The sequence below is a fragment of the Manis pentadactyla genome, chromosome 15 (genome assembly GCF_030020395.1).
Source record: "Manis pentadactyla isolate mManPen7 chromosome 15, mManPen7.hap1, whole genome shotgun sequence".
In the NCBI taxonomy this organism is placed as follows: Eukaryota; Metazoa; Chordata; class Mammalia; order Pholidota; family Manidae; genus Manis; species Manis pentadactyla.
Genome location: NC_080033.1, coordinates 45622787 through 45650785, shown reverse-complemented (window position 1 = coordinate 45650785; position 27999 = coordinate 45622787). Strand labels below are relative to the sequence as shown.

Here is a 27999-nt window from a genome sequence, read left to right as displayed (position 1 = left end):
AGCTAGAAGAGTGTAGATGAGTTTATTGTCATTCAAATATTCCATAGAAAAAAGAGTGTAGTAATTGGGTCAGTGTAGTATGAAAAAATATACGCAGGTTTGTAAACCTTGCTCTGTCCACATGGGGAGCAGGCTCTCCCCCACGTCAGGCACAGCAGCTGCACTTGCCCGACACCCCTTTGCAGATGCAGCCCTGGGCACACTTGGCACAGCCCACGGGGCAGCAGGAACAGCAGCCTGGGGAAGAAGGGAGAGTGAGAAGTCAGAGCACATTACCTGGGACCTCCCTTCCCAAAGCACGCACGGCACACACTCGGCCCCCAGCCCCACAGGGCCCTGCTCTGTTCCAAGACACCTGGGTCCTACCCACTAGGAAAAGCCACCCTGCACCTTTGGAGTCCAGGAAAGGGTAGAAATCCTGCAGAGACAGTGACAGGGCCTCTGGGAGAGGTGGAAGGCCAGCCTCCGTCCCGCAGAAACATACAATGAAGGTCCTCAAGATCAGACAGGGGACAAGCCCTTGCCAGAGCAGCTCCCAGAGGACCAGGGAAGCTCTGTGCAGCCGCCACAGGAAAGGCTGCACCATGTGAGAGAAACCACACGTGGACACTGGCTCACATCCATAAAGTGCTTCCGTAGATGAGGGGATTAAGAAAGCTGCATTGCAGGCAGGAGAACTACTTCTACCAGGTGTGTGCTTGACTGGCAAATACCTGCTGTACCCCAGTTTCCCTGTTGTATAAGGACAGGCCGCAATGAGCCATCGCTAAGGTTGTTCCAGCTCTGATCCTGAATCAGTTGCGGTGATGGGGATGCCAGGAAACTGGGTCATTGGCCTGCTCCTGCCTGCAGAGCTCTGGGTTCCTCCTCTTACTCAACTCCAAGATTCTAGAAGAAGACCCCATACTCACTCTTCTTGCAGGAGGTGCATCTGCACTCTTTGCATTTGCAGGAGCCAGCACAGGTGCAGGAGCCATCTACAAGGAAGACAAGGACAAGCAGGGAGCATGAGTGTGAGACAGGAGATTGAGGAGTCAGTCAACAAACCCTCCCTGCAGCCGCTACGCTGTCAGGTCCCAGTTTAGAAGCTCCTACCCCACACAGGGTAAATAGAAGCCCCACCTTCTCTCTTCTGGTGCTGGGAAAAGTAGGGCACCTCCTGATTTTGCTCCACACCCAGCTCAGGCAGAGCAGGGCTGAGGGCTATGGCCTTATGCCCTGAACCCTGAAAAGGCAATGTCTCCAACCGCCAACAGCTCCTGGCAGCTACCAGAGCAGCTCTGAGTCTCCGTCCAGCATCTCCTGAACAACCGACCATGTGACCTTTGAATTACAGCCTCGAGTCCCAGGAACCTCGACGCTAAAAGAGACGCAACTGGAGGTCTGGAAATGTTCTCAGAAGCTGGCTAAGAAGAGAGCCGTGGGCAAACTCCAGGAGTCTGCTTCAGCGCCAGCTCAGAACACTCTCTCCTCTAACCCAGGTACACTGACCTGCGCCTGGGAAAGGGGCATCGTACGGCTCCGAGCCGGGGGCCTCTTACCAGTGCAGCAGGAGCAGTTGGGGTCCATTTCGAGCCGAGCTGAGGTGAGGCGAGCTGAGGTGAGGCGGGAGGTCCAAGCAGGTGGCAAAGCGGCAGCGGCACCTGGGCGGGAGGAGCGCGTGCTGTTGCCGAGCAAGCGCCCGCACTCACTTTATAGGCGGAGGAGGCGGTCCGGGCGCAGAGGCCCCCCCACCTCGCCCTCCGGCCTTGCGCCCCGCCCCGCGGAGGCCGCGCGGCCCGCAGCGACGTTGGCAGGGCTGTGAATACCCTGCCGGGCCGGGCGCACGGTCCCCGAGGACACCTGGGCTCTGTGCGCACAGCCCGTGCTGCCCTTTGGCGTCTGCTCCCAAGGAGGGGCTGTGCGCGGACCGCACGCCGTGTCCCAACCGCCCTGCCCGCCGTTCAGTTCTCTCGATGTTGGCAGCCACCCCGTGTTCCCGAGTGTCCGGGATGTTACCGCCTGAGTCCTCAAGGTCTTTACCCACCTCCGGCCCCGCACCGTTGGTCTCGGGTTCGTCCTTTTCCTAGTCCGTGTGCAATCCCAGCCTCCTGCGCAATCCCAGTTTCGTGGGCAATCCCACCTCGTGTGCAATCCCAGCCTCATGCTCACCACCCTGGCTTGGCGAGAGCCCGGGAGTTGGGTGCAAACACCAGCGGTAGGTGACCTTCACTCCCCACTCGCCTTCCCCATCCCCGCCCAGAATTGCCTGTCCTGGACCCCACTACAGTCCTCCTGCCGCGTTTTTCCTGTACACAGTACCTAGGTGAACACAGGCCTTTTTCTCCCTTCCCTCCTTCCTTCCATTCTCCAGGACAAAAGGGATGTATAGGCACATTTGTCTAGGTGTTCCTTTTCCTAAACTTCCAGGGTTTCTTCTGCCCAGTCAGTCTACCCTACTGCAAGTGGAGGTTCCCAAAGCATGGAGTGCCCCCCATCCACCAGAGAAGGGATCATTTTAGGTGATAGGCAGACCTATTAATAGGCATTAAATAGCAAAGTCAGAAAGGTGATTATTTCCCTTGTAGTATTCCTGGCAATTACATAACATTTAGACTGTGCCAGGCTTTGATGAATCACTTTCACTCTGTGAACACTAACAACCTTTAGGGAAAATATTACTGATGAGCTGGTTCCCCAAAGGCAAACCTGTGTACAACACAGGAGTTTACCTAACTACCCCAGGGTCACAGGGCTGGAAAGCAGTGCCCTGGGTCTGATTCCAGCCACATCCCAAAAGAAAGAGAAAGTCCATGATAAAACTTCCCTTTGGCCCAGAGAAATGTCTGCAGCCCCTCTCTACCACATCAGGCTCAATCCTGGGAGTGATGAAAGTGATACGAAAGGAATATACACATGCTTTTGTGTCCTCCTTCTGTGTCTGGATGCAAACCAATTCTCATTTTCCATAGTGCTAATGACTCTGTATTGCAAAAATATATAGTTAAGAAAAAATATGTTGTTTATAAGGCAATGTGAAGTAAAATTACTAGTGGAGGTGGGCAGCAGAAATGGCAGCCATCCTTCTGTATCCATTATGAGGACACAGACTGTCTCACTCATGGCTTTATCTCTTTAGTGCTGATCCCTCTTTTATAGGAATAACCCTCTCTGGGCAACTGGTTATGTGCGCATGTGACTGATGAAGATAAAACAAGATACACACCTAAGCAACCAGGCATGGCTTATTTCTTTGGAAGTAGAATGATATCTCCTATGCTATGAATGATATTAATAAAATAATAGCTGATACTATACATTACTGTGTGCCAGGCATTATTGTAAGTTCTTTGCATGAATTTTAAATGGTTTAACCCTAAGAACTAGAAGCTGTTATTTTGTCCTTATTATAGTGGAAAAGATTGAGCCACAGAGAGCTTACATCACACAGCTGTAAGTGACACAGGTGGGATTGCACTCATGCAGGCTGTCTGCAGCAACTTGCCCTCACCTACCATCCTACACTGTGATGACACATGGAAAGCAATGACACTGAACATGTGGCACAGAGGCAGCAGTGGGAAGAGCACTGAGCTGGTGGTCACATCCTTCTGCATAGGCTTGACCTCTCTGGGCTTCAGTTTTCCCATCTCTAAAAGCAGGAGCACAATTAGACTTTCTCAAAGGAGCCTTCCAGCTCTGAATAATGAGAGGCAGATTTTAGCTTTCAGTGACATCACAATCAACAGGCTGTGGCCCAGGGTGAGAGCAGCTGCATTTGCATTATAGGTTCAGATCTCTGACTACAAGCTGTGTGACCTTGGGCAGGTTGCTTAATCTCTCTGGATGTTGGCAGAAGCACTCCTGCTGCTGCTTGTTCACTCTCACTGGTTCCTGAGAAGTTCAAATGACATGAAGGGTGGGAACGGCTTTTATGTCTGTCAAAATGCTGTGGCCGTGTCTTGTCCCAGGGCTTATTTCAGATCATCCACATTCTGCCTGGCACTGAATCTCATCTTTAGTCTCCAACCCACAGAAATACTTCCAAACCAGTGAGCCTTTCTCCAGGAGCTTGTTGGAAGCTAAAGGGATTCTGTCTCCATGAATGTCAGTATGGACATAGTGATCATAATGGCCACTGTTTATTAAATCCTAGTTAGGAGCCAGGCCGCTATCTCATTTAATCTACAACATTGAGATATAATCCCCATTACACACACAAGGAAAGGGAGTCTCCCCGAATATCAACTACTTGCCCACATGGGCAAGGAGAAGGTAGCACAGTGGACTGTGAATCAGGGCTGCCCCAAATCAAACCTGATTCACTCTGCACACAGCCACTTTCCCAGCGTCCCGCAGGACACCTGCCCACAAGAATGGCCCTTACTACTGGACCTCATGACCATTTTTGCTTTTTGCTTGAACATAAAATAGCACTTCCTTCCACAAATAGCCAGTGGGACAAATATTGGTATGAGTTACAAGTCACTCCTGTCTAAGAAGCACCACCACACACTCCAAACTACAGAATCAGCCATCACCCCGTGCCACGCAGACACTAAACAGTTCATCTGGATTTAATGCTCAGCCACTCTCCCACTTGCTGGTTAATAGTGGACAAGTTCCTCAAAATACCAAGTCACTTGGCTGCTTAAATTGCCAAGGCCTGGGCTAAGGAGGGGCAGCTTTCAGCCTGAGCTCGGGAGGACCTTGAAGACTTTCTGAGCCTGGTCACAGCGGGGAGCCTGGGAAGAGTGGGCTCCTGTCAGGGGCACTGGGTGAGGGAAGACCCGTGGTTCCCTCTGGTATGTGTGTGCTCCACACTGTGAATTTTATCCAGTGCTCATTGTTGAACAATTGTGTAGTTTGTAATTCTTTCATTTTTCCTATTTGTTCCTTACATAGTTAATGAAATGTGCTGAATGGAAAAATTGTTATACATATTGTATCCTTTAAAACTTTTCCTTAGTAATTCATTTTATTTTACCCAAGTTTATATCTGTATTAAAAATAAAAGGCAAAATAGAAGGCAAACAAGATGGTGGTAGTGCTGGGGCGTTGGACTCCATCCCCACTTGAATACTTTTAAACCTTCAAATCACTGAGAACTGAAGTTTGGCAGGGATCCCCAGATAATGAAAGGGAGACCCCGAGAAGTTGTATATGTTCTCACCCCTAGTAACGTTTTGTTTGAGACTAGTATTTGTATGAAGAACCCAGATGTCTACACATTTCCAGTCCAATCACCCGACCCCAGCCCTGAGGGCCTGAAGACCCTTAAGTCTAAGGCACAAAAGGAATTCAGAACCAAAATATACTCACACGACAACTATTATGATTCACCATATCATACAATCTGTAATGTAGAACACAGATTGGTGGTGTACTAAAATTTTATTACAATACAGGCTTCTACATGCTGCTCTGTCCACATGGGGAGCAGGCTCTCCCCCACGTCAGGCACAGCAGCTGCACGTGCCCGACGCCCCTTTGCAGATGCAGCCCTGGGCACACTTGGAACAGCCCACGGGGCAGCAGGAACAGCAGCCTGGGGAAGAAGGGAGAGTGAGAAGTCAGAGCACATTACCTGGGACCTCCCTTCCCAAAGCACGCACGGCACCCACTCTGCCCCCAGCCCCACAGGGCCTTGCTCTGTCCCATGACACCTGGATCCTAGCCATTAGGAAAAGCCACCCTGCACCTTTGGAGTCCAGGACAGGGCAGAAATCGTGCAGAGACCGTGACAGGGCCTCTGGGAGAGGTGGAAGGCCAGCCTCCGTCCCGCAGAAACATACAATGAAGGTCCTCAAGATCAGACAGGGGACAAGCCCTTGCCAGAGCAGCTCCCAGAGGACCAGGGAAGCTCTGTGCAGCCGCCACAGGAAAGGCTGCACCATGTGAGAGAAACCACACGTGGACACTGGCTCACATCCATAAAGTGCTTCCGTAGATGAGGGGATTAAGAAAGCTGCATTGCAGGCAGGAGAACTACTTCTACCAGGTGTGTGCTTGACTGGCAAATACCTGCTGTACCCCAGTTTCCCTGTTGTATAAGGACAGGCCGCAATGAGCCATCGCTAAGGTTGTTCCAGCTCTGATCCTGAATCAGTTGCGGTGATGGGGATGCCAGGAAACTGGGTCATTGGCCTGCTCCTGCCTGCAGAGCTCTGGGTTCCTCCTCTTACTCAACTCCAAGATTCTAGAAGAAGACCCCATACTCACTCTTCTTGCAGGAGGTGCATCTGCACTCTTTGCATTTGCAGGAGCCAGCACAGGTGCAGGAGCCGCCTGCCAGGAAGAGAAAGCCAGGCAGGGAGCAGTGAGTGTGAGACAAGAGCCTCAGCAGTTGGTGCACAAATGCTCTGAGCAGCCAGCCGCCTCTGTGCACTGAGGGCCCCGCTCTGGGAGCTCCTGTCCCGTACCACAGGGGGACTGCTAACCTCTCACCTTCTCTGCCCTCACCCAGACAGACCCTTGCTCTCCCTTGTGTTTGCCACGTAGCAATCGTCCCAGGCTCCAAGCCGTATCTGGAAGACTGGGTCTGGCCAGGGTCAGAGCCTGTGTCCTGAGCCCAGGCAATATTCTCAGCCTCCTGCCAAGCACAGGCAGCCCAAGGGCTGCACAGAGCACTGGGTGTGGACCAGCAGGCCCATGGACCACCTGGGCGATATCGAGAAGACAGTCCTGGGCCTCTGGCCTGTGGCCTCCGGCCTCTGAAATGGGAGGCCTGGGGGGATGCAAACGCTCTCAGGGCTGATGAGGCTGCTTGAGCAGGGAGAGGGCCCAAGACCGGCCAAGTGCAGGAATCTGCCTCGGCTCCAGCTCCAAATACTGCTGGCTCTAACCCAAGGATGTTCTCTGTCTTGGGCCTGGGAAAGGGGCATCGCACTGCTCCAAGCCAGGGGCCTCTTACCACTGGGGCAGGAGCAGTTGGGGTCCATTTCGAGCCAAGGTGAGCTGAGGCGAGGAGAGGCGGGAGGTCCAAGCAAGTGGCAAAGGGGCAGCGACACCTGGACTGGAGGAGCGCGTTCTGCAGCTGGGCGCCCGCGTTTGCTTTAAAAGAGCCGAGGAGGCGGTCCGAGTGCAGAGGCTCCACACCGGCCTTGCGCCCGGCCTCGCGGAGGCCTCACCGGTCGCAGCGACCTTGACCCGGCTCTGCGCACCCTGCCGGGTGGAGCGCACGGTCCCCAAAGCGCCTGAGCTCCGTGCGCACAGCGCCTGATGCCCTTTGGCACCCGCTATCGCCGAGGGGCCGTGCGGCGGCTACACGCGCTCTCGCAGCCCTCTGCCCTCCCTGTAGTTGCCGGAGTTGGCCGCCACCCACGTTCCCGGGTGCCCGGCGGAGAACTCCGTGTCTGGGTCCTCGCCGGCTTCTGCATCCCTGGTCCTGCGCGGCCGTCGTCATGTTCATCCTTTCTCAGAGTCCGGGTGCAAGCCCGGCCTCGCGCTCAGCACCCTGGCTGCGGGCAGCGCAGGGCTGCATAGCCCCCTGAGGGATCTGTGCGGGGGACCCTGTGTGCCTGTGACCTTTGCCTGCTACTGCACTTCTCCCTGTCACCACATCGTGCTTTGTGAAAACTCGTACACCGCAGCTACGGCCAGTACGTTCTGTGCCCCCCTCCTCTGTGTTCTTCACGCCAGAACGGATATCTTTATGTATGGGCAGGGCAGCCGGTACTTCTTGCTGTCAAGCTCTCCAGCGCCGCCCACAGCTGGCCTGCGCATCCTCAGTTCAGGGGACTCCCAAGGCGTGGTTCTACACCAACGGAGCCGTTTCCCTTTCAACTTTCCTGACAGTTAATCAATCCATAGCATTTTGTAAGCGCCTGCCAGGCCTTGTTATAACCACTTTCTGCGTGTGTTCTGTCACAGGCCCCTGAGTGGGAAATGGGCTATTATTTGGGGGCCCTTTTGCTAACGGCCGACGACAACTCAGGGCATCCAAACCACTTTCTCCAGGTCACAAAGCCAGGGAGTTGTACATGCTGGATCCAGTCAGCCTCCCAAGGGAAAGACAAGGTCCAAGAGGCTTGCCTGGGGCCCACGCATGTGCAGAGCACTCCTCCACTGCTCGGAACCATTGAATGAACTGCAAACCATGGAGCAGTGTTTAGGGGACTCCTCACTGAAATAGACATATTATAATACAATTATTTGGGCATCTTCTGCATCTAGAATAAGGCAGATGTTCATACTCAGTAGTGATCACGGCTTGCCCTCCATAGAAAGACATCTAGGACACTATGAATCCCTTCGAAGTACAGTGTTAAGCAAAATAGGGTGCGGACGGCAGAACACTGACGAGCGTCTCTCACTGTCTGAAATGAGGAACGCAGCGTTGGTTCATGACTTTATACCCTGGAGCGGATGCGAGGTTTGCGGGGAACAGAAGGACGCTGTCTGGTCCGGTGGTCATGCCCTCTCAGGGACGTAAGGACAACAACACCGGACGCACAAGGCGAGACCCCAGGCCTGCTTTATTTGTCTGGGGTGCAGAAATATCCCCCTTCAACATTTTACCCAAGACAAATGCTCAGCTATACTCACTCCTGGCTGCTGAGTGCCTGGGCACTTGCCTCCAAATCCCTCGTCCCTTTGCTGCTTAAATCACAGAGGCCCGGGTGAAGGAGGGGCAGATTTCAGCCTGAGCTCAGGAGGACCTTGCAGAAGTTCTGAGCCTGGTCACAGCAGGGAGCCAGGTCACAGCCGGGAGTCCCGGGAAAGTGGGCTCCAGTCAGGGGCACTGGGCGACGCAGGATCGACGATGGTTCCCTCCGGGGCTATCGGGTGCAGCGTCGCTCAGCTGTGTGTGGTCACACGTGGCGCCTGTGTGAATCGTTGCCAGTGCTCAGCGCACACATTCAGAGAACCCGTGTGGTTTGTAATTCTTTTGGTTCGCCTGCTTTATTTGTTCCTCATTCATGTATGGAGAGTTGTCTGTCCAATCAAAAGACGAGTTTCGGACATTCAGTCCTTTTCAAAGCTGTGTCATACATTTCATTTGACCACACTTTAGGTCTGTGACTGACAGAATAGAGAAATCCCAGATTGCTGACACCAGTCATTCATCAGAGAGAGTCTGAGAACCTCAGGCCAGGGATTCGGCTAACTGGCAAGTTGGATTCCACCCTCTGAGATGCCATGCAGCCCGAACGACACAAGGGACTGAAGTTGGAAAGGAAACCAGAGCACGGGTGAGTGATTCTTAAGATTCTGGGTCACCAAGCCTTGGCAAGGGAATAGCGGTCCTCCTCCTCTATCTGGCCAGTGCCCTTAGGCCTCTGGCCCAGTGCTTTCCATTGCACAGAAGGTGGTGCTCAGTGAGGTCACCTGGCTTGCCCTAAGGTAGCACTCACTCAGGTTGTTATATTCGGAACCAATATTAGGGTTCAGTTCCCCCATCCCCACTCTGAGGGCACAAAGATCCTTATTTCCCATGCACAGAAGAAGAAACCTGAGCCACAATCAAATCAACCACTTTTATTATCATTCACGGGGCTCACAGGAAAAGGGCCAGGATCGTATGCTGACTCTCAAAGGCAGGTTTGTCAAGCCTGCTCTCTTTCCACGGGCAGCGGGCTCTCTCCCACATCAGGCACGGCAGCCGCATTGCTCCGATGCAGCCCTGGGAAGAAGGGGCAGTGGGGAGTCAGCAGACACGACCAGGACCCTCCTGTGCCCACAGCACAGGGACCCAGGCACAGGCTCTGCCCCCAGCCCCTGAGGACCCTTAGTACAGAAGAACATGCTGTCCCACGGCCACACGGGTACACCCTCCCAGGTTTGGGCCACACAGAAAGAGGTGTCCATGTCTCATGGGATCCCAGGATCCGGCAGAAAGCTTCAAGAGGCAGTGGTGGGACCTATGGGTAAAGGAAGGCCAGCTTCCCAGAACCACACTTGGAGAGCCAGCTCTGGGCGCCCTCCCTTGCCTTGGCCACACCCCCAGATCGCCAGAGAAGCCCCAACACTCACTTCTTGCAGGAGGTGCATGCGCACTCTTTGCATTTGCAGGAGCCAGCACAGGTGCAGGAGCCACCTGCCAGGAAGAGAAGGCCGGGCAGGGAGCAGTGAGTGTGAGACAGGAGCCTCAGCAGTCGGTGTGCAAACACTCTGTGCAGCCGCCTCTGTGCAGGGAGGGCCCACTACTCGGGAGCTCCTGTCCCATACCACAGGGGAACTGCTAACCTCCCACCTTCTCTGCCCTCCCCCAGACAGATCCTTGCTGTCCCCTTGTGTTTCTCACACGGCAATAGTCCCAGGCTCCAACCCATATCGGGAAGGCTGGGCCTGGCCAGGGTCAGAGCCTATGTCCTGGGCCCAGAAGAGGCAATGTCCCCAGCCTCCTGCCAAGCACAGCAGCCCAAGGCCTGCACAGAGCACTGGGTGTGGACCAGCAGCCCCATGGGCCACCCGGGCGATGTCGAGAAGACAGTCCTGGGCCGCCTCAGGCCTCAGGCCTCGGGCCTGTGGCCTCTCTCCACTGAAATAGGAGGCCTGGGGGATGGGGGGAATGGAAACGCTCTCACGGCTGATGAGGCTGCTTGAGCAGGGAGAGGGCCCAAGACGGCTAAGTGCAGCAGTCCGCCTCAGCTTTAGCTCCAAATACTCGCTGCTCTAACTAACCCAAGGACGCTCTGTCTTGCGCCTGGGAAAGGGGCATCGCATGGCTCAGAGCCAGGGGCCTCTTACCAGTGGAGCAGGAGCAGTTGGGGTCCATTTCGAGCCGAGCTGAGGTGAGGCGAGCTGATGCGACGTGAGGTGAGGCGGGAGGTCCAAGCAGGTGGCAAGGCGGCGGCGGCACCCGGGCGGGAGGAGCGCGTGCTGCAGCTGGGCGCCCGCGCCGTCTTTAGAAGCGGAGGAGGCGGTCCGGGCGCAAAGGCCCCGCCCCCGGCGTTGCGCCCCACCCCGCGGAGGCCGCACCGCCCGCAGTCTCCTGTGCCGGGCTGTGCGCAGCCTGCCGGGCCGGGAGCACGGTCCCCCCGGGGCGCCTGCGCTCGGTGCGCACCGCGCCGGCTGGCCGTTGGCGCCCGCTCTAGCCGAGGGGCTGTGCGCCGAGGGCACGCGCTGTCCCTGCCCCCTGCCCGCCCTGCCCCTGCCCCCTGTTCCTGCCCACTGCCCGCCCGACGTTGGCCGCCACCCCTGTTTCCGGGTGTCCGGAGAACTCGGCCTCTGGGTCCTGGCGAACTTCCCTTCCCGTCCCCCGGCCCGGCACCGTGGTCGTCAGGTTCGTCTTTTCCCGGAGTCCGTGTGCACGCCCAGCCTCGCGCTCAGCACCCTGGCTGCGTGCGGGCAGCGCGGGCGTGCATAGCCACCCGACGGATCTGTGCAGGGGACCGGCGGCGGGCAGGACCTTTGCCTGCCACTGCAGTGCTTCTCCCTGTCACCGCATGGTGCTTTGGAAAACTCGTACACCGCAGCTAGGGCCCATACACCGCAGCTAGGGCCCATACACATTCTCTGCCCCCTCCTCTGCGTTCTCCACGAAAGAACGGATTTATATGTACATATATGTGTATATATGGGCAGGATAGCATAGTCGGTGCTTCTTACCATCAAACTCTCTAGCGCTGCCCACAGCTGGCCAGCGCACCCTCACTCCAGGGCTCTCCCAAAGCGTGGGACACCGCCAAAGGAGCTCTCTTCTTAGAGGCGAGGGAGATCTGCCTTCCAGAACAGAGCAAGGAACGTGCCCATTTCCCTTTCAACATTCCCGTCGGTTATAGCCATAGCATTTTCTACGTGCCTGTCAGGCCCTGTTAAAACCACTTTCTATGTGTGTACTGTCACAAGTCCCTAAAAAGGAATGGCGCTATTATTTGGGGGCCCCTTTTACTAAGGGCCAACCGCAACTCAAGGCGTCTAAAATCACTTTCCCCGGGGCGCCTAGCCAGGGAGTTGTACATGCTGGAATCCAGTCAGCCTCCCTGCCTCCTTCCTCCCAAAGGGGAAACAGAAGGTCGAAGAAGCCTGCCTGGGGCCCAAGGGTGTGGCAGGGCTCTCCTACACTGCTTGAAACCATTGAATGGAGTGCAAACAGTCTGTTCAAGCATGGAGCAGCGTTTAGGGGACTCCTGAGTGAAACATACATACTATAATGCCACTATTTGGCCATCTTCTGCATCTAGAATGAGGCGGATGTTCATATTCATTAGTGATCAGAGCTTGCCCTCCATAGAAAAAAATCGACGACACTGTGAATCCCTTCGAATTACAGTGTTAAGTCAAATAGGGTGTAGGTGGCAGAACACCGGCGAGCGTCTCTCACTGTCTGAAATGAGGAACGGCCCCTTGCTTCATGACTTTATATCCTGGAGCCGATCCGATGCCAGTTGTGTGGGAAGAGAGTGACGCTGTCTGGACCAGAGGTCACGTCCTCTCAGGGTCATGAAGATGACACAGAACACAAAAACAGGGTCCCCAGGCCTGCTGTATTTGTCTGGGGTAAAGAACATCCCTCGTTTACATTTTACCCCAGAAAAATGCTAATAAAGACATGGCTGATGTTCATAGGCCACTCACCGAATGCCAGGCAGCATTCTATGTTCTTTACAGGTTTTAACTCTATCATTTCAATGAGGAAAATGCTTTTATATTGCCCGTCTCACAGTGCAGAGGGGAAGCCACTAAATGTCACCCTGCTCTGAGCGACACGAGTGGAATCGCACTCTGGCAGGCTGACGGCAACACCTGGCCCTCACCAGTCACCCTATGTCACGACTGCACGTGAAAGATGAGGACACAGAGGCAGCAGCGGGTAGGGCCGTGAGCCAGCAGGTGAGCCAGCAGTCAGCTCCCTCAGCGTAGCGCTGTGACCTCTGTGGCTGGTTTCCCACCTCTGAGCCAAGGACAACACGTGTCTCCACCCCCAAGGGACCCTCCAGCTTAGAACTGTGATACGTCCAGTGTAGCGTCCGCTGACACCATGATGCACCAGCTGCGGCCAGGCTCTGGGGACAGCTGTAGCCTCGGTTCTTCCATACCTTTATTTCTGAGCAGTGTGACGTTGTGCTGGTGGCGGACCCTCTGTGGACATTGGCGCAATTACTCCAGTCTCTTCCTGTTTGAGGTCTCAGTCTCTGGGGCACAGGGAGACCAGATGACGTTGAGGAGGCTGGTAAGGGCCTTGGTGCCAGTCCAAATGCTGTGGCAGCCTCTGGTGCCCAGGGACTCCTGCGGCACATTCACCCTCTCTTTGGCTGCCAGATCAATTTTCAATTCCGTCCTTAACCCACAGCCCAGAGTAATGCTCCCATATCGACAGCCTTTCTCCCGGAGCTCTTGTGAACCTCAAGGACCCTGTCTCCGAGAAAGTAAGTGTGAACAGAGAGAGATCATGACGGACACCGCATAGGAAGCCCTAGCCAGGAGTCGAGCCACTTTCTCATTTACTCCCACCTAATGCTCTAATCTCCTTCCTCCCAAAGGGGAAACGCAGGCTCAGGGAGGCTGAGTGACTTGCCAGGCCTTACCACTTGGTTGGGGCAGAGTGTGCTGTGTACCGGGATGTGTGTGGCAGACCCATGCACGTGATTCAGGCTGCCTTCTGACTTTCCGTCTTCCGCCCCACACGCAGCTCAGCTGCGGGTGAGCGTGATCCTGATCCCGGGCCCCGGCACTCGCCTCTCTCTTGGAACGTCAATCAGCAAGTGCCTCCACAAACAGGCAGGGGTACTAACCACTGGCATGAGTTACAAGTCACTCCTGCCTAAGAAGCAGCACCACGCCCTCCCAACTGCAGAATGGTGCTGTCACCCTGCCCCTGGCAGACCCAAAGTACTTCATGGGGAGCCAAGGCACAGCTCCCCTCCCTGCTGGCTGCGTGCGGGGTGCCTGGGCACTTGCCTCTAAATCCCTAGCCTCTTTGCTGCTGAAGTTGCAGAGAACCAGTGAGGAAGGAGAGGCAGCTTTCAGCCTGAGCTCAGGAGGACCTTGCAGACTTTCTGAGCCCGGTCCCAGCGGGGAACCCGGGGAGAGTGGGCTCCACTGGGCGAGGCAAGACAGATTCTGGTTCCCTCTGGGGCTGTCAGGGCTATTCTACTCAAAGTTCGTCTGTGGTCCACACGCCAGGATATTTGTGAATTGTTTCCAGTGTTCATTGGTAAACAAACTGCAATTTGTAACTCTTTTATTTTTCTTACTTTACTTGTTCCTTACATAGTTAAAGTGTTGAATCAAAAAATAGGTTTCACGTTATTGTATTCTTTTGAATCTTTCCTTAATTAATCATTTTATTTGACCCAAGTTTACATCTGTATTAGAAAATAAAAGCTGGTGTTTTCACAGTACTTTGTAAGAAAGCCCTCTGTAGAAGTGAAATGGTGGGAGGTGCAAAGTGCTTGAATCCCATCCCATCTGAGTACTTTTTAACCCTCAAATCACTGAGGATTGAGGTTTGGCAGGGGTCTGAAGATAATGAAAGGGAGACCCCGAGAAGTTGTATATGTTCTCACCCCTAGTAATGGTTTGTTTGAGACTAGTATTTGTATGAAGAACCCAGATGTCTACACATTTCCAGTCCAATCACCCGACCCCAGCCCTGAGGGCCTGAAGACCCTTAAGTCTAAGGCACAAAAGGAATTCAGGACCAAAATATACTCACACGACAACTATTATGATTCACCATGTCATACAATCTGTAATGTAGAACACAGATTGGTGGTGTACTAAAATTTTATTACAATACAGGCTTCTACATGCTGCTCTGTCCACATGGGGAGCAGGCTCTCCCCCACGTCAGGCACAGCAGCTGCACGTGCCCGACGCCCCTTTGCAGATGCAGCCCTGGGCACACTTGGAACAGCCCACGGGGCAGCAGGAACAGCAGCCTGGGGAAGAAGGGAGAGTGAGAAGTCAGAGCACATTACCTGGGACCTCCCTTCCCAAAGCACGCACGGCACCCACTCTGCCCCCAGCCCCACAGGGCCTTGCTCTGTCCCATGACACCTGGATCCTAGCCATTAGGAAAAGCCACCCTGCACCTTTGGAGTCCAGGACAGGGCAGAAATCGTGCAGAGACCGTGACAGGGCCTCTGGGAGAGGTGGAAGGCCAGCCTCCGTCCCGCAGAAACATACAATGAAGGTCCTCAAGATCAGACAGGGGACAAGCCCTTGCCAGAGCAGCTCCCAGAGGACCAGGGAAGCTCTGTGCAGCCGCCACAGGAAAGGCTGCACCATGTGAGAGAAACCACACGTGGACACTGGCTCACATCCATAAAGTGCTTCCGTAGATGAGGGGATTAAGAAAGCTGCATTGCAGGCAGGAGAACTACTTCTACCAGGTGTGTGCTTGACTGGCAAATACCTGCTGTACCCCAGTTTCCCTGTTGTATAAGGACAGGCCGCAATGAGCCATCGCTAAGGTTGTTCCAGCTCTGATCCTGAATCAGTTGCGGTGATGGGGATGCCAGGAAACTGGGTCATTGGCCTGCTCCTGCCTGCAGAGCTCTGGGTTCCTCCTCTTACTCAACTCCAAGATTCTAGAAGAAGACCCCATACTCACTCTTCTTGCAGGAGGTGCATCTGCACTCTTTGCATTTGCAGGAGCCAGCACAGGTGCAGGAGCCGCCTGCCAGGAAGAGAAAGCCAGGCAGGGAGCAGTGAGTGTGAGACAAGAGCCTCAGCAGTTGGTGCACAAATGCTCTGAGCAGCCAGCCGCCTCTGTGCACTGAGGGCCCCGCTCTGGGAGCTCCTGTCCCGTACCACAGGGGGACTGCTAACCTCTCACCTTCTCTGCCCTCACCCAGACAGACCCTTGCTCTCCCTTGTGTTTGCCACGTAGCAATCGTCCCAGGCTCCAAGCCGTATCTGGAAGACTGGGTCTGGCCAGGGTCAGAGCCTGTGTCCTGAGCCCAGGCAATATTCTCAGCCTCCTGCCAAGCACAGGCAGCCCAAGGGCTGCACAGAGCACTGGGTGTGGACCAGCAGGCCCATGGACCACCTGGGCGATATCGAGAAGACAGTCCTGGGCCTCTGGCCTGTGGCCTCCGGCCTCTGAAATGGGAGGCCTGGGGGGATGCAAACGCTCTCAGGGCTGATGAGGCTGCTTGAGCAGGGAGAGGGCCCAAGACCGGCCAAGTGCAGGAATCTGCCTCGGCTCCAGCTCCAAATACTGCTGGCTCTAACCCAAGGATGTTCTCTGTCTTGGGCCTGGGAAAGGGGCATCGCACTGCTCCAAGCCAGGGGCCTCTTACCACTGGGGCAGGAGCAGTTGGGGTCCATTTCGAGCCAAGGTGAGCTGAGGCGAGGAGAGGCGGGAGGTCCAAGCAAGTGGCAAAGGGGCAGCGACACCTGGACTGGAGGAGCGCGTTCTGCAGCTGGGCGCCCGCGTTTGCTTTAAAAGAGCCGAGGAGGCGGTCCGAGTGCAGAGGCTCCACACCGGCCTTGCGCCCGGCCTCGCGGAGGCCTCACCGGTCGCAGCGACCTTGACCCGGCTCTGCGCACCCTGCCGGGTGGAGCGCACGGTCCCCAAAGCGCCTGAGCTCCGTGCGCACAGCGCCTGATGCCCTTTGGCACCCGCTATCGCCGAGGGGCCGTGCGGCGGCTACACGCGCTCTCGCAGCCCTCTGCCCTCCCTGTAGTTGCCGGAGTTGGCCGCCACCCACGTTCCCGGGTGCCCGGCGGAGAACTCCGTGTCTGGGTCCTCGCCGGCTTCTGCATCCCTGGTCCTGCGCGGCCGTCGTCATGTTCATCCTTTCTCAGAGTCCGGGTGCAAGCCCGGCCTCGCGCTCAGCACCCTGGCTGCGGGCAGCGCAGGGCTGCATAGCCCCCTGAGGGATCTGTGCGGGGGACCCTGTGTGCCTGTGACCTTTGCCTGCTACTGCACTTCTCCCTGTCACCACATCGTGCTTTGTGAAAACTCGTACACCGCAGCTACGGCCAGTACGTTCTGTGCCCCCCTCCTCTGTGTTCTTCACGCCAGAACGGATATCTTTATGTATGGGCAGGGCAGCCGGTACTTCTTGCTGTCAAGCTCTCCAGCGCCGCCCACAGCTGGCCTGCGCATCCTCAGTTCAGGGGACTCCCAAGGCGTGGTTCTACACCAACGGAGCCGTTTCCCTTTCAACTTTCCTGACAGTTAATCAATCCATAGCATTTTGTAAGCGCCTGCCAGGCCTTGTTATAACCACTTTCTGCGTGTGTTCTGTCACAGGCCCCTGAGTGGGAAATGGGCTATTATTTGGGGGCCCTTTTGCTAACGGCCGACGACAACTCAGGGCATCCAAACCACTTTCTCCAGGTCACAAAGCCAGGGAGTTGTACATGCTGGATCCAGTCAGCCTCCCAAGGGAAAGACAAGGTCCAAGAGGCTTGCCTGGGGCCCACGCATGTGCAGAGCACTCCTCCACTGCTCGGAATCATTGAATGAACTGCAAACCATGGAGCAGTGTTTAGGGGACTCCTCACTGAAATAGACATATTATAATACAATTATTTGGGCATCTTCTGCATCTAGAATAAGGCAGATGTTCATACTCAGTAGTGATCACGGCTTGCCCTCCATAGAAAGACATCTAGGACACTATGAATCCCTTCGAAGTACAGTGTTAAGCAAAATAGGGTGCGGACGGCAGAACACTGACGAGCGTCTCTCACTGTCTGAAATGAGGAACGCAGCGTTGGTTCATGACTTTATACCCTGGAGCGGATGCGAGGTTTGCGGGGAACAGAAGGACGCTGTCTGGTCCGGTGGTCATGCCCTCTCAGGGACGTAAGGACAACAACACCGGACGCACAAGGCGAGACCCCAGGCCTGCTTTATTTGTCTGGGGTGCAGAAATATCCCCCTTCAACATTTTACCCAAGACAAATGCTCAGCTATACTCACTCCTGGCTGCTGAGTGCCTGGGCACTTGCCTCCAAATCCCTCGTCCCTTTGCTGCTTAAATCACAGAGGCCCGGGTGAAGGAGGGGCAGATTTCAGCCTGAGCTCAGGAGGACCTTGCAGAAGTTCTGAGCCTGGTCACAGCAGGGAGCCAGGTCACAGCCGGGAGTCCCGGGAAAGTGGGCTCCAGTCAGGGGCACTGGGCGACGCAGGATCGACGATGGTTCCCTCCGGGGCTATCGGGTGCAGCGTCGCTCAGCTGTGTGTGGTCACACGTGGCGCCTGTGTGAATCGTTGCCAGTGCTCAGCGCACACATTCAGAGAACCCGTGTGGTTTGTAATTCTTTTGGTTCGCCTGCTTTATTTGTTCCTCATTCATGTATGGAGAGCTGTCTGTCCAATCAAAAGACGAGTTTCGGACATTCAGTCCTTTTCAAAGCTGTGTCATACATTTCATTTGACCACACTTTAGGTCTGTGACTGACAGAATAGAGAAATCCCAGATTGCTGACACCAGTCATTCATCAGAGAGAGTCTGAGAACCTCAGGCCAGGGATTCGGCTAACTGGCAAGTTGGATTCCACCCTCTGAGATGCCATGCAGCCCGAACGACACAAGGGACTGAAGTTGGAAAGGAAACCAGAGCACGGGTGAGTGATTCTTAAGATTCTGGGTCACCAAGCCTTGGCAAGGGAATAGCGGTCCTCCTCCTCTATCTGGCCAGTGCCCTTAGGCCTCTGGCCCAGTGCTTTCCATTGCACAGAAGGTGGTGCTCAGTGAGGTCACCTGGCTTGCCCTAAGGTAGCACTCACTCAGGTTGTTATATTCGGAACCAATATTAGGGTTCAGTTCCCCCATCCCCACTCTGAGGGCACAAAGATCCTTATTTCCCATGCACAGAAGAAGAAACCTGAGCCACAATCAAATCAACCACTTTTATTATCATTCACGGGGCTCACAGGAAAAGGGCCAGGATCGTATGCTGACTCTCAAAGGCAGGTTTGTCAAGCCTGCTCTCTTTCCACGGGCAGCGGGCTCTCTCCCACATCAGGCACGGCAGCCGCATTGCTCCGATGCAGCCCTGGGAAGAAGGGGCAGTGGGGAGTCAGCAGACACGACCAGGACCCTCCTGTGCCCACAGCACAGGGACCCAGGCACAGGCTCTGCCCCCAGCCCCTGAGGACCCTTAGTACAGAAGAACATGCTGTCCCACGGCCACACGGGTACACCCTCCCAGGTTTGGGCCACACAGAAAGAGGTGTCCATGTCTCATGGGATCCCAGGATCCGGCAGAAAGCTTCAAGAGGCAGTGGTGGGACCTATGGGTAAAGGAAGGCCAGCTTCCCAGAACCACACTTGGAGAGCCAGCTCTGGGCGCCCTCCCTTGCCTTGGCCACACCCCCAGATCGCCAGAGAAGCCCCAACACTCACTTCTTGCAGGAGGTGCATGCGCACTCTTTGCATTTGCAGGAGCCAGCACAGGTGCAGGAGCCACCTGCCAGGAAGAGAAGGCCGGGCAGGGAGCAGTGAGTGTGAGACAGGAGCCTCAGCAGTCGGTGTGCAAACACTCTGTGCAGCCGCCTCTGTGCAGGGAGGGCCCACTACTCGGGAGCTCCTGTCCCATACCACAGGGGAACTGCTAACCTCCCACCTTCTCTGCCCTCCCCCAGACAGATCCTTGCTGTCCCCTTGTGTTTCTCACACGGCAATAGTCCCAGGCTCCAACCCATATCGGGAAGGCTGGGCCTGGCCAGGGTCAGAGCCTATGTCCTGGGCCCAGAAGAGGCAATGTCCCCAGCCTCCTGCCAAGCACAGCAGCCCAAGGCCTGCACAGAGCACTGGGTGTGGACCAGCAGCCCCATGGGCCACCCGGGCGATGTCGAGAAGACAGTCCTGGGCCGCCTCAGGCCTCAGGCCTCGGGCCTGTGGCCTCTCTCCACTGAAATAGGAGGCCTGGGGGATGGGGGGAATGGAAACGCTCTCACGGCTGATGAGGCTGCTTGAGCAGGGAGAGGGCCCAAGACGGCTAAGTGCAGCAGTCCGCCTCAGCTTTAGCTCCAAATACTCGCTGCTCTAACTAACCCAAGGACGCTCTGTCTTGCGCCTGGGAAAGGGGCATCGCATGGCTCAGAGCCAGGGGCCTCTTACCAGTGGAGCAGGAGCAGTTGGGGTCCATTTCGAGCCGAGCTGAGGTGAGGCGAGCTGATGCGACGTGAGGTGAGGCGGGAGGTCCAAGCAGGTGGCAAGGCGGCGGCGGCACCCGGGCGGGAGGAGCGCGTGCTGCAGCTGGGCGCCCGCGCCGTCTTTAGAAGCGGAGGAGGCGGTCCGGGCGCAAAGGCCCCGCCCCCGGCGTTGCGCCCCACCCCGCGGAGGCCGCACCGCCCGCAGTCTCCTGTGCCGGGCTGTGCGCAGCCTGCCGGGCCGGGAGCACGGTCCCCCCGGGGCGCCTGCGCTCGGTGCGCACCGCGCCGGCTGGCCGTTGGCGCCCGCTCTAGCCGAGGGGCTGTGCGCCGAGGGCACGCGCTGTCCCTGCCCCCTGCCCGCCCTGCCCCTGCCCCCTGTTCCTGCCCACTGCCCGCCCGACGTTGGCCGCCACCCCTGTTTCCGGGTGTCCGGAGAACTCGGCCTCTGGGTCCTGGCGAACTTCCCTTCCCGTCCCCCGGCCCGGCACCGTGGTCGTCAGGTTCGTCTTTTCCCGGAGTCCGTGTGCACGCCCAGCCTCGCGCTCAGCACCCTGGCTGCGTGCGGGCAGCGCGGGCGTGCATAGCCACCCGACGGATCTGTGCAGGGGACCGGCGGCGGGCAGGACCTTTGCCTGCCACTGCAGTGCTTCTCCCTGTCACCGCATGGTGCTTTGGAAAACTCGTACACCGCAGCTAGGGCCCATACACCGCAGCTAGGGCCCATACACATTCTCTGCCCCCTCCTCTGCGTTCTCCACGAAAGAACGGATTTATATGTACATATATGTGTATATATGGGCAGGATAGCATAGTCGGTGCTTCTTACCATCAAACTCTCTAGCGCTGCCCACAGCTGGCCAGCGCACCCTCACTCCAGGGCTCTCCCAAAGCGTGGGACACCGCCAAAGGAGCTCTCTTCTTAGAGGCGAGGGAGATCTGCCTTCCAGAACAGAGCAAGGAACGTGCCCATTTCCCTTTCAACATTCCCGTCGGTTATAGCCATAGCATTTTCTACGTGCCTGTCAGGCCCTGTTAAAACCACTTTCTATGTGTGTACTGTCACAAGTCCCTAAAAAGGAATGGCGCTATTATTTGGGGGCCCCTTTTACTAAGGGCCAACCGCAACTCAAGGCGTCTAAAATCACTTTCCCCGGGGCGCCTAGCCAGGGAGTTGTACATGCTGGAATCCAGTCAGCCTCCCTGCCTCCTTCCTCCCAAAGGGGAAACAGAAGGTCGAAGAAGCCTGCCTGGGGCCCAAGGGTGTGGCAGGGCTCTCCTACACTGCTTGAAACCATTGAATGGAGTGCAAACAGTCTGTTCAAGCATGGAGCAGCGTTTAGGGGACTCCTGAGTGAAACATACATACTATAATGCCACTATTTGGCCATCTTCTGCATCTAGAATGAGGCGGATGTTCATATTCATTAGTGATCAGAGCTTGCCCTCCATAGAAAAAAATCGACGACACTGTGAATCCCTTCGAATTACAGTGTTAAGTCAAATAGGGTGTAGGTGGCAGAACACCGGCGAGCGTCTCTCACTGTCTGAAATGAGGAACGGCCCCTTGCTTCATGACTTTATATCCTGGAGCCGATCCGATGCCAGTTGTGTGGGAAGAGAGTGACGCTGTCTGGACCAGAGGTCACGTCCTCTCAGGGTCATGAAGATGACACAGAACACAAAAACAGGGTCCCCAGGCCTGCTGTATTTGTCTGGGGTAAAGAACATCCCTCGTTTACATTTTACCCCAGAAAAATGCTAATAAAGACATGGCTGATGTTCATAGGCCACTCACCGAATGCCAGGCAGCATTCTATGTTCTTTACAGGTTTTAACTCTATCATTTCAATGAGGAAAATGCTTTTATATTGCCCGTCTCACAGTGCAGAGGGGAAGCCACTAAATGTCACCCTGCTCTGAGCGACACGAGTGGAATCGCACTCTGGCAGGCTGACGGCAACACCTGGCCCTCACCAGTCACCCTATGTCACGACTGCACGTGAAAGATGAGGACACAGAGGCAGCAGCGGGTAGGGCCGTGAGCCAGCAGGTGAGCCAGCAGTCAGCTCCCTCAGCGTAGCGCTGTGACCTCTGTGGCTGGTTTCCCACCTCTGAGCCAAGGACAACACGTGTCTCCACCCCCAAGGGACCCTCCAGCTTAGAACTGTGATACGTCCAGTGTAGCGTCCGCTGACACCATGATGCACCAGCTGCGGCCAGGCTCTGGGGACAGCTGTAGCCTCGGTTCTTCCATACCTTTATTTCTGAGCAGTGTGACGTTGTGCTGGTGGCGGACCCTCTGTGGACATTGGCGCAATTACTCCAGTCTCTTCCTGTTTGAGGTCTCAGTCTCTGGGGCACAGGGAGACCAGATGACGTTGAGGAGGCTGGTAAGGGCCTTGGTGCCAGTCCAAATGCTGTGGCAGCCTCTGGTGCCCAGGGACTCCTGCGGCACATTCACCCTCTCTTTGGCTGCCAGATCAATTTTCAATTCCGTCCTTAACCCACAGCCCAGAGTAATGCTCCCATATCGACAGCCTTTCTCCCGGAGCTCTTGTGAACCTCAAGGACCCTGTCTCCGAGAAAGTAAGTGTGAACAGAGAGAGATCATGACGGACACCGCATAGGAAGCCCTAGCCAGGAGTCGAGCCACTTTCTCATTTACTCCCACCTAATGCTCTAATCTCCTTCCTCCCAAAGGGGAAACGCAGGCTCAGGGAGGCTGAGTGACTTGCCAGGCCTTACCACTTGGTTGGGGCAGAGTGTGCTGTGTACCGGGATGTGTGTGGCAGACCCATGCACGTGATTCAGGCTGCCTTCTGACTTTCCGTCTTCCGCCCCACACGCAGCTCAGCTGCGGGTGAGCGTGATCCTGATCCCGGGCCCCGGCACTCGCCTCTCTCTTGGAACGTCAATCAGCAAGTGCCTCCACAAACAGGCAGGGGTACTAACCACTGGCATGAGTTACAAGTCACTCCTGCCTAAGAAGCAGCACCACGCCCTCCCAACTGCAGAATGGTGCTGTCACCCTGCCCCTGGCAGACCCAAAGTACTTCATGGGGAGCCAAGGCACAGCTCCCCTCCCTGCTGGCTGCGTGCGGGGTGCCTGGGCACTTGCCTCTAAATCCCTAGCCTCTTTGCTGCTGAAGTTGCAGAGAACCAGTGAGGAAGGAGAGGCAGCTTTCAGCCTGAGCTCAGGAGGACCTTGCAGACTTTCTGAGCCCGGTCCCAGCGGGGAACCCGGGGAGAGTGGGCTCCACTGGGCGAGGCAAGACAGATTCTGGTTCCCTCTGGGGCTGTCAGGGCTATTCTACTCAAAGTTCGTCTGTGGTCCACACGCCAGGATATTTGTGAATTGTTTCCAGTGTTCATTGGTAAACAAACTGCAATTTGTAACTCTTTTATTTTTCTTACTTTACTTGTTCCTTACATAGTTAAAGTGTTGAATCAAAAAATAGGTTTCACGTTATTGTATTCTTTTGAATCTTTCCTTAATTAATCATTTTATTTGACCCAAGTTTACATCTGTATTAGAAAATAAAAGCTGGTGTTTTCACAGTACTTTGTAAGAAAGCCCTCTGTAGAAGTGAAATGGTGGGAGGTGCAAAGTGCTTGAATCCCATCCCATCTGAGTACTTTTTAACCCTCAAATCACTGAGGATTGAGGTTTGGCAGGGGTCTGAAGATAATGAAAGGGAGACCCCGAGAAGTTGTATATGTTCTCACCCCTAGTAATGGTTTGTTTGAGACTAGTATTTGTATGAAGAACCCAGATGTCTACACATTTCCAGTCCAATCACCCGACCCCAGCCCTGAGGGCCTGAAGACCCTTAAGTCTAAGGCACAAAAGGAATTCAGGACCAAAATATACTCACACGACAACTATTATGATTCACCATGTCATACAATCTGTAATGTAGAACACAGATTGGTGGTGTACTAAAATTTTATTACAATACAGGCTTCTACATGCTGCTCTGTCCACATGGGGAGCAGGCTCTCCCCCACGTCAGGCACAGCAGCTGCACGTGCCCGACGCCCCTTTGCAGATGCAGCCCTGGGCACACTTGGAACAGCCCACGGGGCAGCAGGAACAGCAGCCTGGGGAAGAAGGGAGAGTGAGAAGTCAGAGCACATTACCTGGGACCTCCCTTCCCAAAGCACGCACGGCACCCACTCTGCCCCCAGCCCCACAGGGCCTTGCTCTGTCCCATGACACCTGGATCCTAGCCATTAGGAAAAGCCACCCTGCACCTTTGGAGTCCAGGACAGGGCAGAAATCGTGCAGAGACCGTGACAGGGCCTCTGGGAGAGGTGGAAGGCCAGCCTCCGTCCCGCAGAAACATACAATGAAGGTCCTCAAGATCAGACAGGGGACAAGCCCTTGCCAGAGCAGCTCCCAGAGGACCAGGGAAGCTCTGTGCAGCCGCCACAGGAAAGGCTGCACCATGTGAGAGAAACCACACGTGGACACTGGCTCACATCCATAAAGTGCTTCCGTAGATGAGGGGATTAAGAAAGCTGCATTGCAGGCAGGAGAACTACTTCTACCAGGTGTGTGCTTGACTGGCAAATACCTGCTGTACCCCAGTTTCCCTGTTGTATAAGGACAGGCCGCAATGAGCCATCGCTAAGGTTGTTCCAGCTCTGATCCTGAATCAGTTGCGGTGATGGGGATGCCAGGAAACTGGGTCATTGGCCTGCTCCTGCCTGCAGAGCTCTGGGTTCCTCCTCTTACTCAACTCCAAGATTCTAGAAGAAGACCCCATACTCACTCTTCTTGCAGGAGGTGCATCTGCACTCTTTGCATTTGCAGGAGCCAGCACAGGTGCAGGAGCCGCCTGCCAGGAAGAGAAAGCCAGGCAGGGAGCAGTGAGTGTGAGACAAGAGCCTCAGCAGTTGGTGCACAAATGCTCTGAGCAGCCAGCCGCCTCTGTGCACTGAGGGCCCCGCTCTGGGAGCTCCTGTCCCGTACCACAGGGGGACTGCTAACCTCTCACCTTCTCTGCCCTCACCCAGACAGACCCTTGCTCTCCCTTGTGTTTGCCACGTAGCAATCGTCCCAGGCTCCAAGCCGTATCTGGAAGACTGGGTCTGGCCAGGGTCAGAGCCTGTGTCCTGAGCCCAGGCAATATTCTCAGCCTCCTGCCAAGCACAGGCAGCCCAAGGGCTGCACAGAGCACTGGGTGTGGACCAGCAGGCCCATGGACCACCTGGGCGATATCGAGAAGACAGTCCTGGGCCTCTGGCCTGTGGCCTCCGGCCTCTGAAATGGGAGGCCTGGGGGGATGCAAACGCTCTCAGGGCTGATGAGGCTGCTTGAGCAGGGAGAGGGCCCAAGACCGGCCAAGTGCAGGAATCTGCCTCGGCTCCAGCTCCAAATACTGCTGGCTCTAACCCAAGGATGTTCTCTGTCTTGGGCCTGGGAAAGGGGCATCGCACTGCTCCAAGCCAGGGGCCTCTTACCACTGGGGCAGGAGCAGTTGGGGTCCATTTCGAGCCAAGGTGAGCTGAGGCGAGGAGAGGCGGGAGGTCCAAGCAAGTGGCAAAGGGGCAGCGACACCTGGACTGGAGGAGCGCGTTCTGCAGCTGGGCGCCCGCGTTTGCTTTAAAAGAGCCGAGGAGGCGGTCCGAGTGCAGAGGCTCCACACCGGCCTTGCGCCCGGCCTCGCGGAGGCCTCACCGGTCGCAGCGACCTTGACCCGGCTCTGCGCACCCTGCCGGGTGGAGCGCACGGTCCCCAAAGCGCCTGAGCTCCGTGCGCACAGCGCCTGATGCCCTTTGGCACCCGCTATCGCCGAGGGGCCGTGCGGCGGCTACACGCGCTCTCGCAGCCCTCTGCCCTCCCTGTAGTTGCCGGAGTTGGCCGCCACCCACGTTCCCGGGTGCCCGGCGGAGAACTCCGTGTCTGGGTCCTCGCCGGCTTCTGCATCCCTGGTCCTGCGCGGCCGTCGTCATGTTCATCCTTTCTCAGAGTCCGGGTGCAAGCCCGGCCTCGCGCTCAGCACCCTGGCTGCGGGCAGCGCAGGGCTGCATAGCCCCCTGAGGGATCTGTGCGGGGGACCCTGTGTGCCTGTGACCTTTGCCTGCTACTGCACTTCTCCCTGTCACCACATCGTGCTTTGTGAAAACTCGTACACCGCAGCTACGGCCAGTACGTTCTGTGCCCCCCTCCTCTGTGTTCTTCACGCCAGAACGGATATCTTTATGTATGGGCAGGGCAGCCGGTACTTCTTGCTGTCAAGCTCTCCAGCGCCGCCCACAGCTGGCCTGCGCATCCTCAGTTCAGGGGACTCCCAAGGCGTGGTTCTACACCAACGGAGCCGTTTCCCTTTCAACTTTCCTGACAGTTAATCAATCCATAGCATTTTGTAAGCGCCTGCCAGGCCTTGTTATAACCACTTTCTGCGTGTGTTCTGTCACAGGCCCCTGAGTGGGAAATGGGCTATTATTTGGGGGCCCTTTTGCTAACGGCCGACGACAACTCAGGGCATCCAAACCACTTTCTCCAGGTCACAAAGCCAGGGAGTTGTACATGCTGGATCCAGTCAGCCTCCCAAGGGAAAGACAAGGTCCAAGAGGCTTGCCTGGGGCCCACGCATGTGCAGAGCACTCCTCCACTGCTCGGAACCATTGAATGAACTGCAAACCATGGAGCAGTGTTTAGGGGACTCCTCACTGAAATAGACATATTATAATACAATTATTTGGGCATCTTCTGCATCTAGAATAAGGCAGATGTTCATACTCAGTAGTGATCACGGCTTGCCCTCCATAGAAAGACATCTAGGACACTATGAATCCCTTCGAAGTACAGTGTTAAGCAAAATAGGGTGCGGACGGCAGAACACTGACGAGCGTCTCTCACTGTCTGAAATGAGGAACGGAGCGTTGGTTCATGACTTTATACCCTGGAGCGGATGCGAGGTTTGCGGGGAACAGAAGGACGCTGTCTGGTCCGGTGGTCATGCCCTCTCAGGGACGTAAGGACAACAACACCGGACGCACAAGGCGAGACCCCAGGCCTGCTTTATTTGTCTGGGGTGCAGAAATATCCCCCTTCAACATTTTACCCAAGACAAATGCTCAGCTATACTCACTCCTGGCTGCTGAGTGCCTGGGCACTTGCCTCCAAATCCCTCGTCCCTTTGCTGCTTAAATCACAGAGGCCCGGGTGAAGGAGGGGCAGATTTCAGCCTGAGCTCAGGAGGACCTTGCAGAAGTTCTGAGCCTGGTCACAGCAGGGAGCCAGGTCACAGCCGGGAGTCCCGGGAAAGTGGGCTCCAGTCAGGGGCACTGGGCGACGCAGGATCGACGATGGTTCCCTCCGGGGCTATCGGGTGCAGCGTCGCTCAGCTGTGTGTGGTCACACGTGGCGCCTGTGTGAATCGTTGCCAGTGCTCAGCGCACACATTCAGAGAACCCGTGTGGTTTGTAATTCTTTTGGTTCGCCTGCTTTATTTGTTCCTCATTCATGTATGGAGAGCTGTCTGTCCAATCAAAAGACGAGTTTCGGACATTCAGTCCTTTTCAAAGCTGTGTCATACATTTCATTTGACCACACTTTAGGTCTGTGACTGACAGAATAGAGAAATCCCAGATTGTTGACACCAGTCATTCATCAGAGAGAGTCTGAGAACCTCAGGCCAGGGATTCGGCTAACTGGCAAGTTGGATTCCACCCTCTGAGATGCCATGCAGCCCGAACGACACAAGGGACTGAAGTTGGAAAGGAAACCAGAGCACGGGTGAGTGATTCTTAAGATTCTGGGTCACCAAGCCTTGGCAAGGGAATAGCGGTCCTCCTCCTCTATCTGGCCAGTGCCCTTAGGCCTCTGGCCCAGTGCTTTCCATTGCACAGAAGGTGGTGCTCAGTGAGGTCACCTGGCTTGCCCTAAGGTAGCACTCACTCAGGTTGTTATATTCGGAACCAATATTAGGGTTCAGTTCCCCCATCCCCACTCTGAGGGCACAAAGATCCTTGTTTCCCATGCACAGAAGAAGAAACCTGAGC

At 55.8% G+C, this 27999-nt stretch overlaps 6 protein-coding genes and 1 long non-coding RNA gene across 7 annotated transcripts; 1 reads left to right on the top strand and 6 right to left on the bottom strand.

Moving 5' to 3' along the window:
- Window positions 1–6: 6 nt before the first annotated feature.
- LOC118910164 (keratin-associated protein 4-3-like) lies at window positions 7–2160 on the bottom strand. Its single transcript, XM_036881051.2, has 4 exons — window positions 2027–2160; window positions 1542–1663; window positions 912–977; window positions 7–237 (listed from the first exon to the last, which is right to left on the bottom strand). Exons 1-4 carry the CDS (start codon window positions 2143–2145, stop codon window positions 146–148), a joined length of 399 nt encoding a protein of 132 aa, XP_036736946.2. The 5' UTR covers window positions 2146–2160; the 3' UTR covers window positions 7–145.
- On the top strand, window positions 599–3296 carry LOC130681066 (uncharacterized). The gene is made up of 2 exons (XR_008994121.1): window positions 599–1381; window positions 1482–3296. It is a non-coding gene; the product is annotated as an uncharacterized LOC130681066 (long non-coding RNA).
- A 2031-nt stretch (window positions 3297–5327) lies between these two features.
- On the bottom strand, window positions 5328–7046 carry LOC130681065 (metallothionein-2-like). Its single transcript, XM_057493163.1, has 3 exons — window positions 6893–7046; window positions 6202–6267; window positions 5328–5527 (listed from the first exon to the last, which is right to left on the bottom strand). The coding sequence occupies exons 1-3, from the start codon at window positions 6918–6920 to the stop codon at window positions 5436–5438; spliced, it is 186 nt and encodes a 61-aa protein (XP_057349146.1). The 5' UTR covers window positions 6921–7046; the 3' UTR covers window positions 5328–5435.
- Window positions 7047–9439: 2393 nt separating this feature from the next.
- LOC130680987 (uncharacterized) lies at window positions 9440–12434 on the bottom strand. Its single transcript, XM_057492885.1, has 4 exons — window positions 12353–12434; window positions 10672–11248; window positions 9955–10018; window positions 9440–9604 (listed from the first exon to the last, which is right to left on the bottom strand). Exons 1-4 carry the CDS (start codon window positions 12432–12434, stop codon window positions 9479–9481), a joined length of 849 nt encoding a protein of 282 aa, XP_057348868.1. The 3' UTR covers window positions 9440–9478.
- A 2143-nt stretch (window positions 12435–14577) lies between these two features.
- Window positions 14578–16324, bottom strand: LOC130681063 (metallothionein-2-like). Its single transcript, XM_057493161.1, has 3 exons — window positions 16173–16324; window positions 15482–15547; window positions 14578–14807 (listed from the first exon to the last, which is right to left on the bottom strand). Exons 1-3 carry the CDS (start codon window positions 16198–16200, stop codon window positions 14716–14718), a joined length of 186 nt encoding a protein of 61 aa, XP_057349144.1. The 5' UTR covers window positions 16201–16324; the 3' UTR covers window positions 14578–14715.
- Window positions 16325–18719: 2395 nt separating this feature from the next.
- Window positions 18720–21714, bottom strand: LOC130680986 (uncharacterized). The gene is made up of 4 exons (XM_057492884.1): window positions 21633–21714; window positions 19952–20528; window positions 19235–19298; window positions 18720–18884 (listed from the first exon to the last, which is right to left on the bottom strand). The coding sequence occupies exons 1-4, from the start codon at window positions 21712–21714 to the stop codon at window positions 18759–18761; spliced, it is 849 nt and encodes a 282-aa protein (XP_057348867.1). The 3' UTR covers window positions 18720–18758.
- A 2143-nt stretch (window positions 21715–23857) lies between these two features.
- LOC130681064 (metallothionein-2-like) lies at window positions 23858–25604 on the bottom strand. The gene is made up of 3 exons (XM_057493162.1): window positions 25453–25604; window positions 24762–24827; window positions 23858–24087 (listed from the first exon to the last, which is right to left on the bottom strand). Exons 1-3 carry the CDS (start codon window positions 25478–25480, stop codon window positions 23996–23998), a joined length of 186 nt encoding a protein of 61 aa, XP_057349145.1. The 5' UTR covers window positions 25481–25604; the 3' UTR covers window positions 23858–23995.
- Window positions 25605–27999: the final 2395 nt, after the last annotated feature.

What these genes read in the sequence shown, in the direction of transcription:
- LOC118910164 (XM_036881051.2), bottom strand. Translation starts at nt 2,145, where the DNA reads ATGAGGCTGGGATTGCACACGAGGTGGGATTGCCCACGAAACTGGGAT. An exon ending in CCAACGGTGCGGGGCCGGAG is followed by an intron (nt 1,664 to 2,026) that starts GTGGGTAAAGAC and finishes GCTCGGCAACAG; the next exon opens with CACGCGCTCCTCCCGCCCAG. An exon ending in ATGCACCTCCTGCAAGAAGA is followed by an intron (nt 238 to 911) that starts GTGAGTATGGGG and finishes CTTCTTCCCCAG; the next exon opens with GCTGCTGTTCCTGCTGCCCC.
- LOC130681065 (XM_057493163.1), bottom strand. Translation starts at nt 6,920, where the DNA reads ATGGACCCCAACTGCTCCTGCCCCAGTG. An exon ending in CAACTGCTCCTGCCCCAGTG is followed by an intron (nt 6,268 to 6,892) that starts GTAAGAGGCCCC and finishes TCTTCCTGGCAG; the next exon opens with GCGGCTCCTGCACCTGTGCT. An exon ending in ATGCACCTCCTGCAAGAAGA is followed by an intron (nt 5,528 to 6,201) that starts GTGAGTATGGGG and finishes CTTCTTCCCCAG; the next exon opens with GCTGCTGTTCCTGCTGCCCC.
- LOC130680987 (XM_057492885.1), bottom strand. Translation starts at nt 12,434, where the DNA reads ATGTTCTTTACCCCAGACAAATACAGCAGGCCTGGGGACCCTGTTTTT. An exon ending in CTTCATGACCCTGAGAGGAC is followed by an intron (nt 11,249 to 12,352) that starts GTGACCTCTGGT and finishes CAGGGTGCTGAG; the next exon opens with CGCGAGGCTGGGCGTGCACA. An exon ending in GCATGCACCTCCTGCAAGAA is followed by an intron (nt 9,605 to 9,954) that starts GTGAGTGTTGGG and finishes CCTTCTTCCCAG; the next exon opens with GGCTGCATCGGAGCAATGCG.
- LOC130681063 (XM_057493161.1), bottom strand. Translation starts at nt 16,200, where the DNA reads ATGGACCCCAACTGCTCCTGCCCCAGTG. An exon ending in CAACTGCTCCTGCCCCAGTG is followed by an intron (nt 15,548 to 16,172) that starts GTAAGAGGCCCC and finishes TCTTCCTGGCAG; the next exon opens with GCGGCTCCTGCACCTGTGCT. An exon ending in ATGCACCTCCTGCAAGAAGA is followed by an intron (nt 14,808 to 15,481) that starts GTGAGTATGGGG and finishes CTTCTTCCCCAG; the next exon opens with GCTGCTGTTCCTGCTGCCCC.
- LOC130680986 (XM_057492884.1), bottom strand. Translation starts at nt 21,714, where the DNA reads ATGTTCTTTACCCCAGACAAATACAGCAGGCCTGGGGACCCTGTTTTT. An exon ending in CTTCATGACCCTGAGAGGAC is followed by an intron (nt 20,529 to 21,632) that starts GTGACCTCTGGT and finishes CAGGGTGCTGAG; the next exon opens with CGCGAGGCTGGGCGTGCACA. An exon ending in CAACTGCTCCTGCTCCACTG is followed by an intron (nt 19,299 to 19,951) that starts GTAAGAGGCCCC and finishes TCTTCCTGGCAG; the next exon opens with GTGGCTCCTGCACCTGTGCT.
- LOC130681064 (XM_057493162.1), bottom strand. Translation starts at nt 25,480, where the DNA reads ATGGACCCCAACTGCTCCTGCCCCAGTG. An exon ending in CAACTGCTCCTGCCCCAGTG is followed by an intron (nt 24,828 to 25,452) that starts GTAAGAGGCCCC and finishes TCTTCCTGGCAG; the next exon opens with GCGGCTCCTGCACCTGTGCT. An exon ending in ATGCACCTCCTGCAAGAAGA is followed by an intron (nt 24,088 to 24,761) that starts GTGAGTATGGGG and finishes CTTCTTCCCCAG; the next exon opens with GCTGCTGTTCCTGCTGCCCC.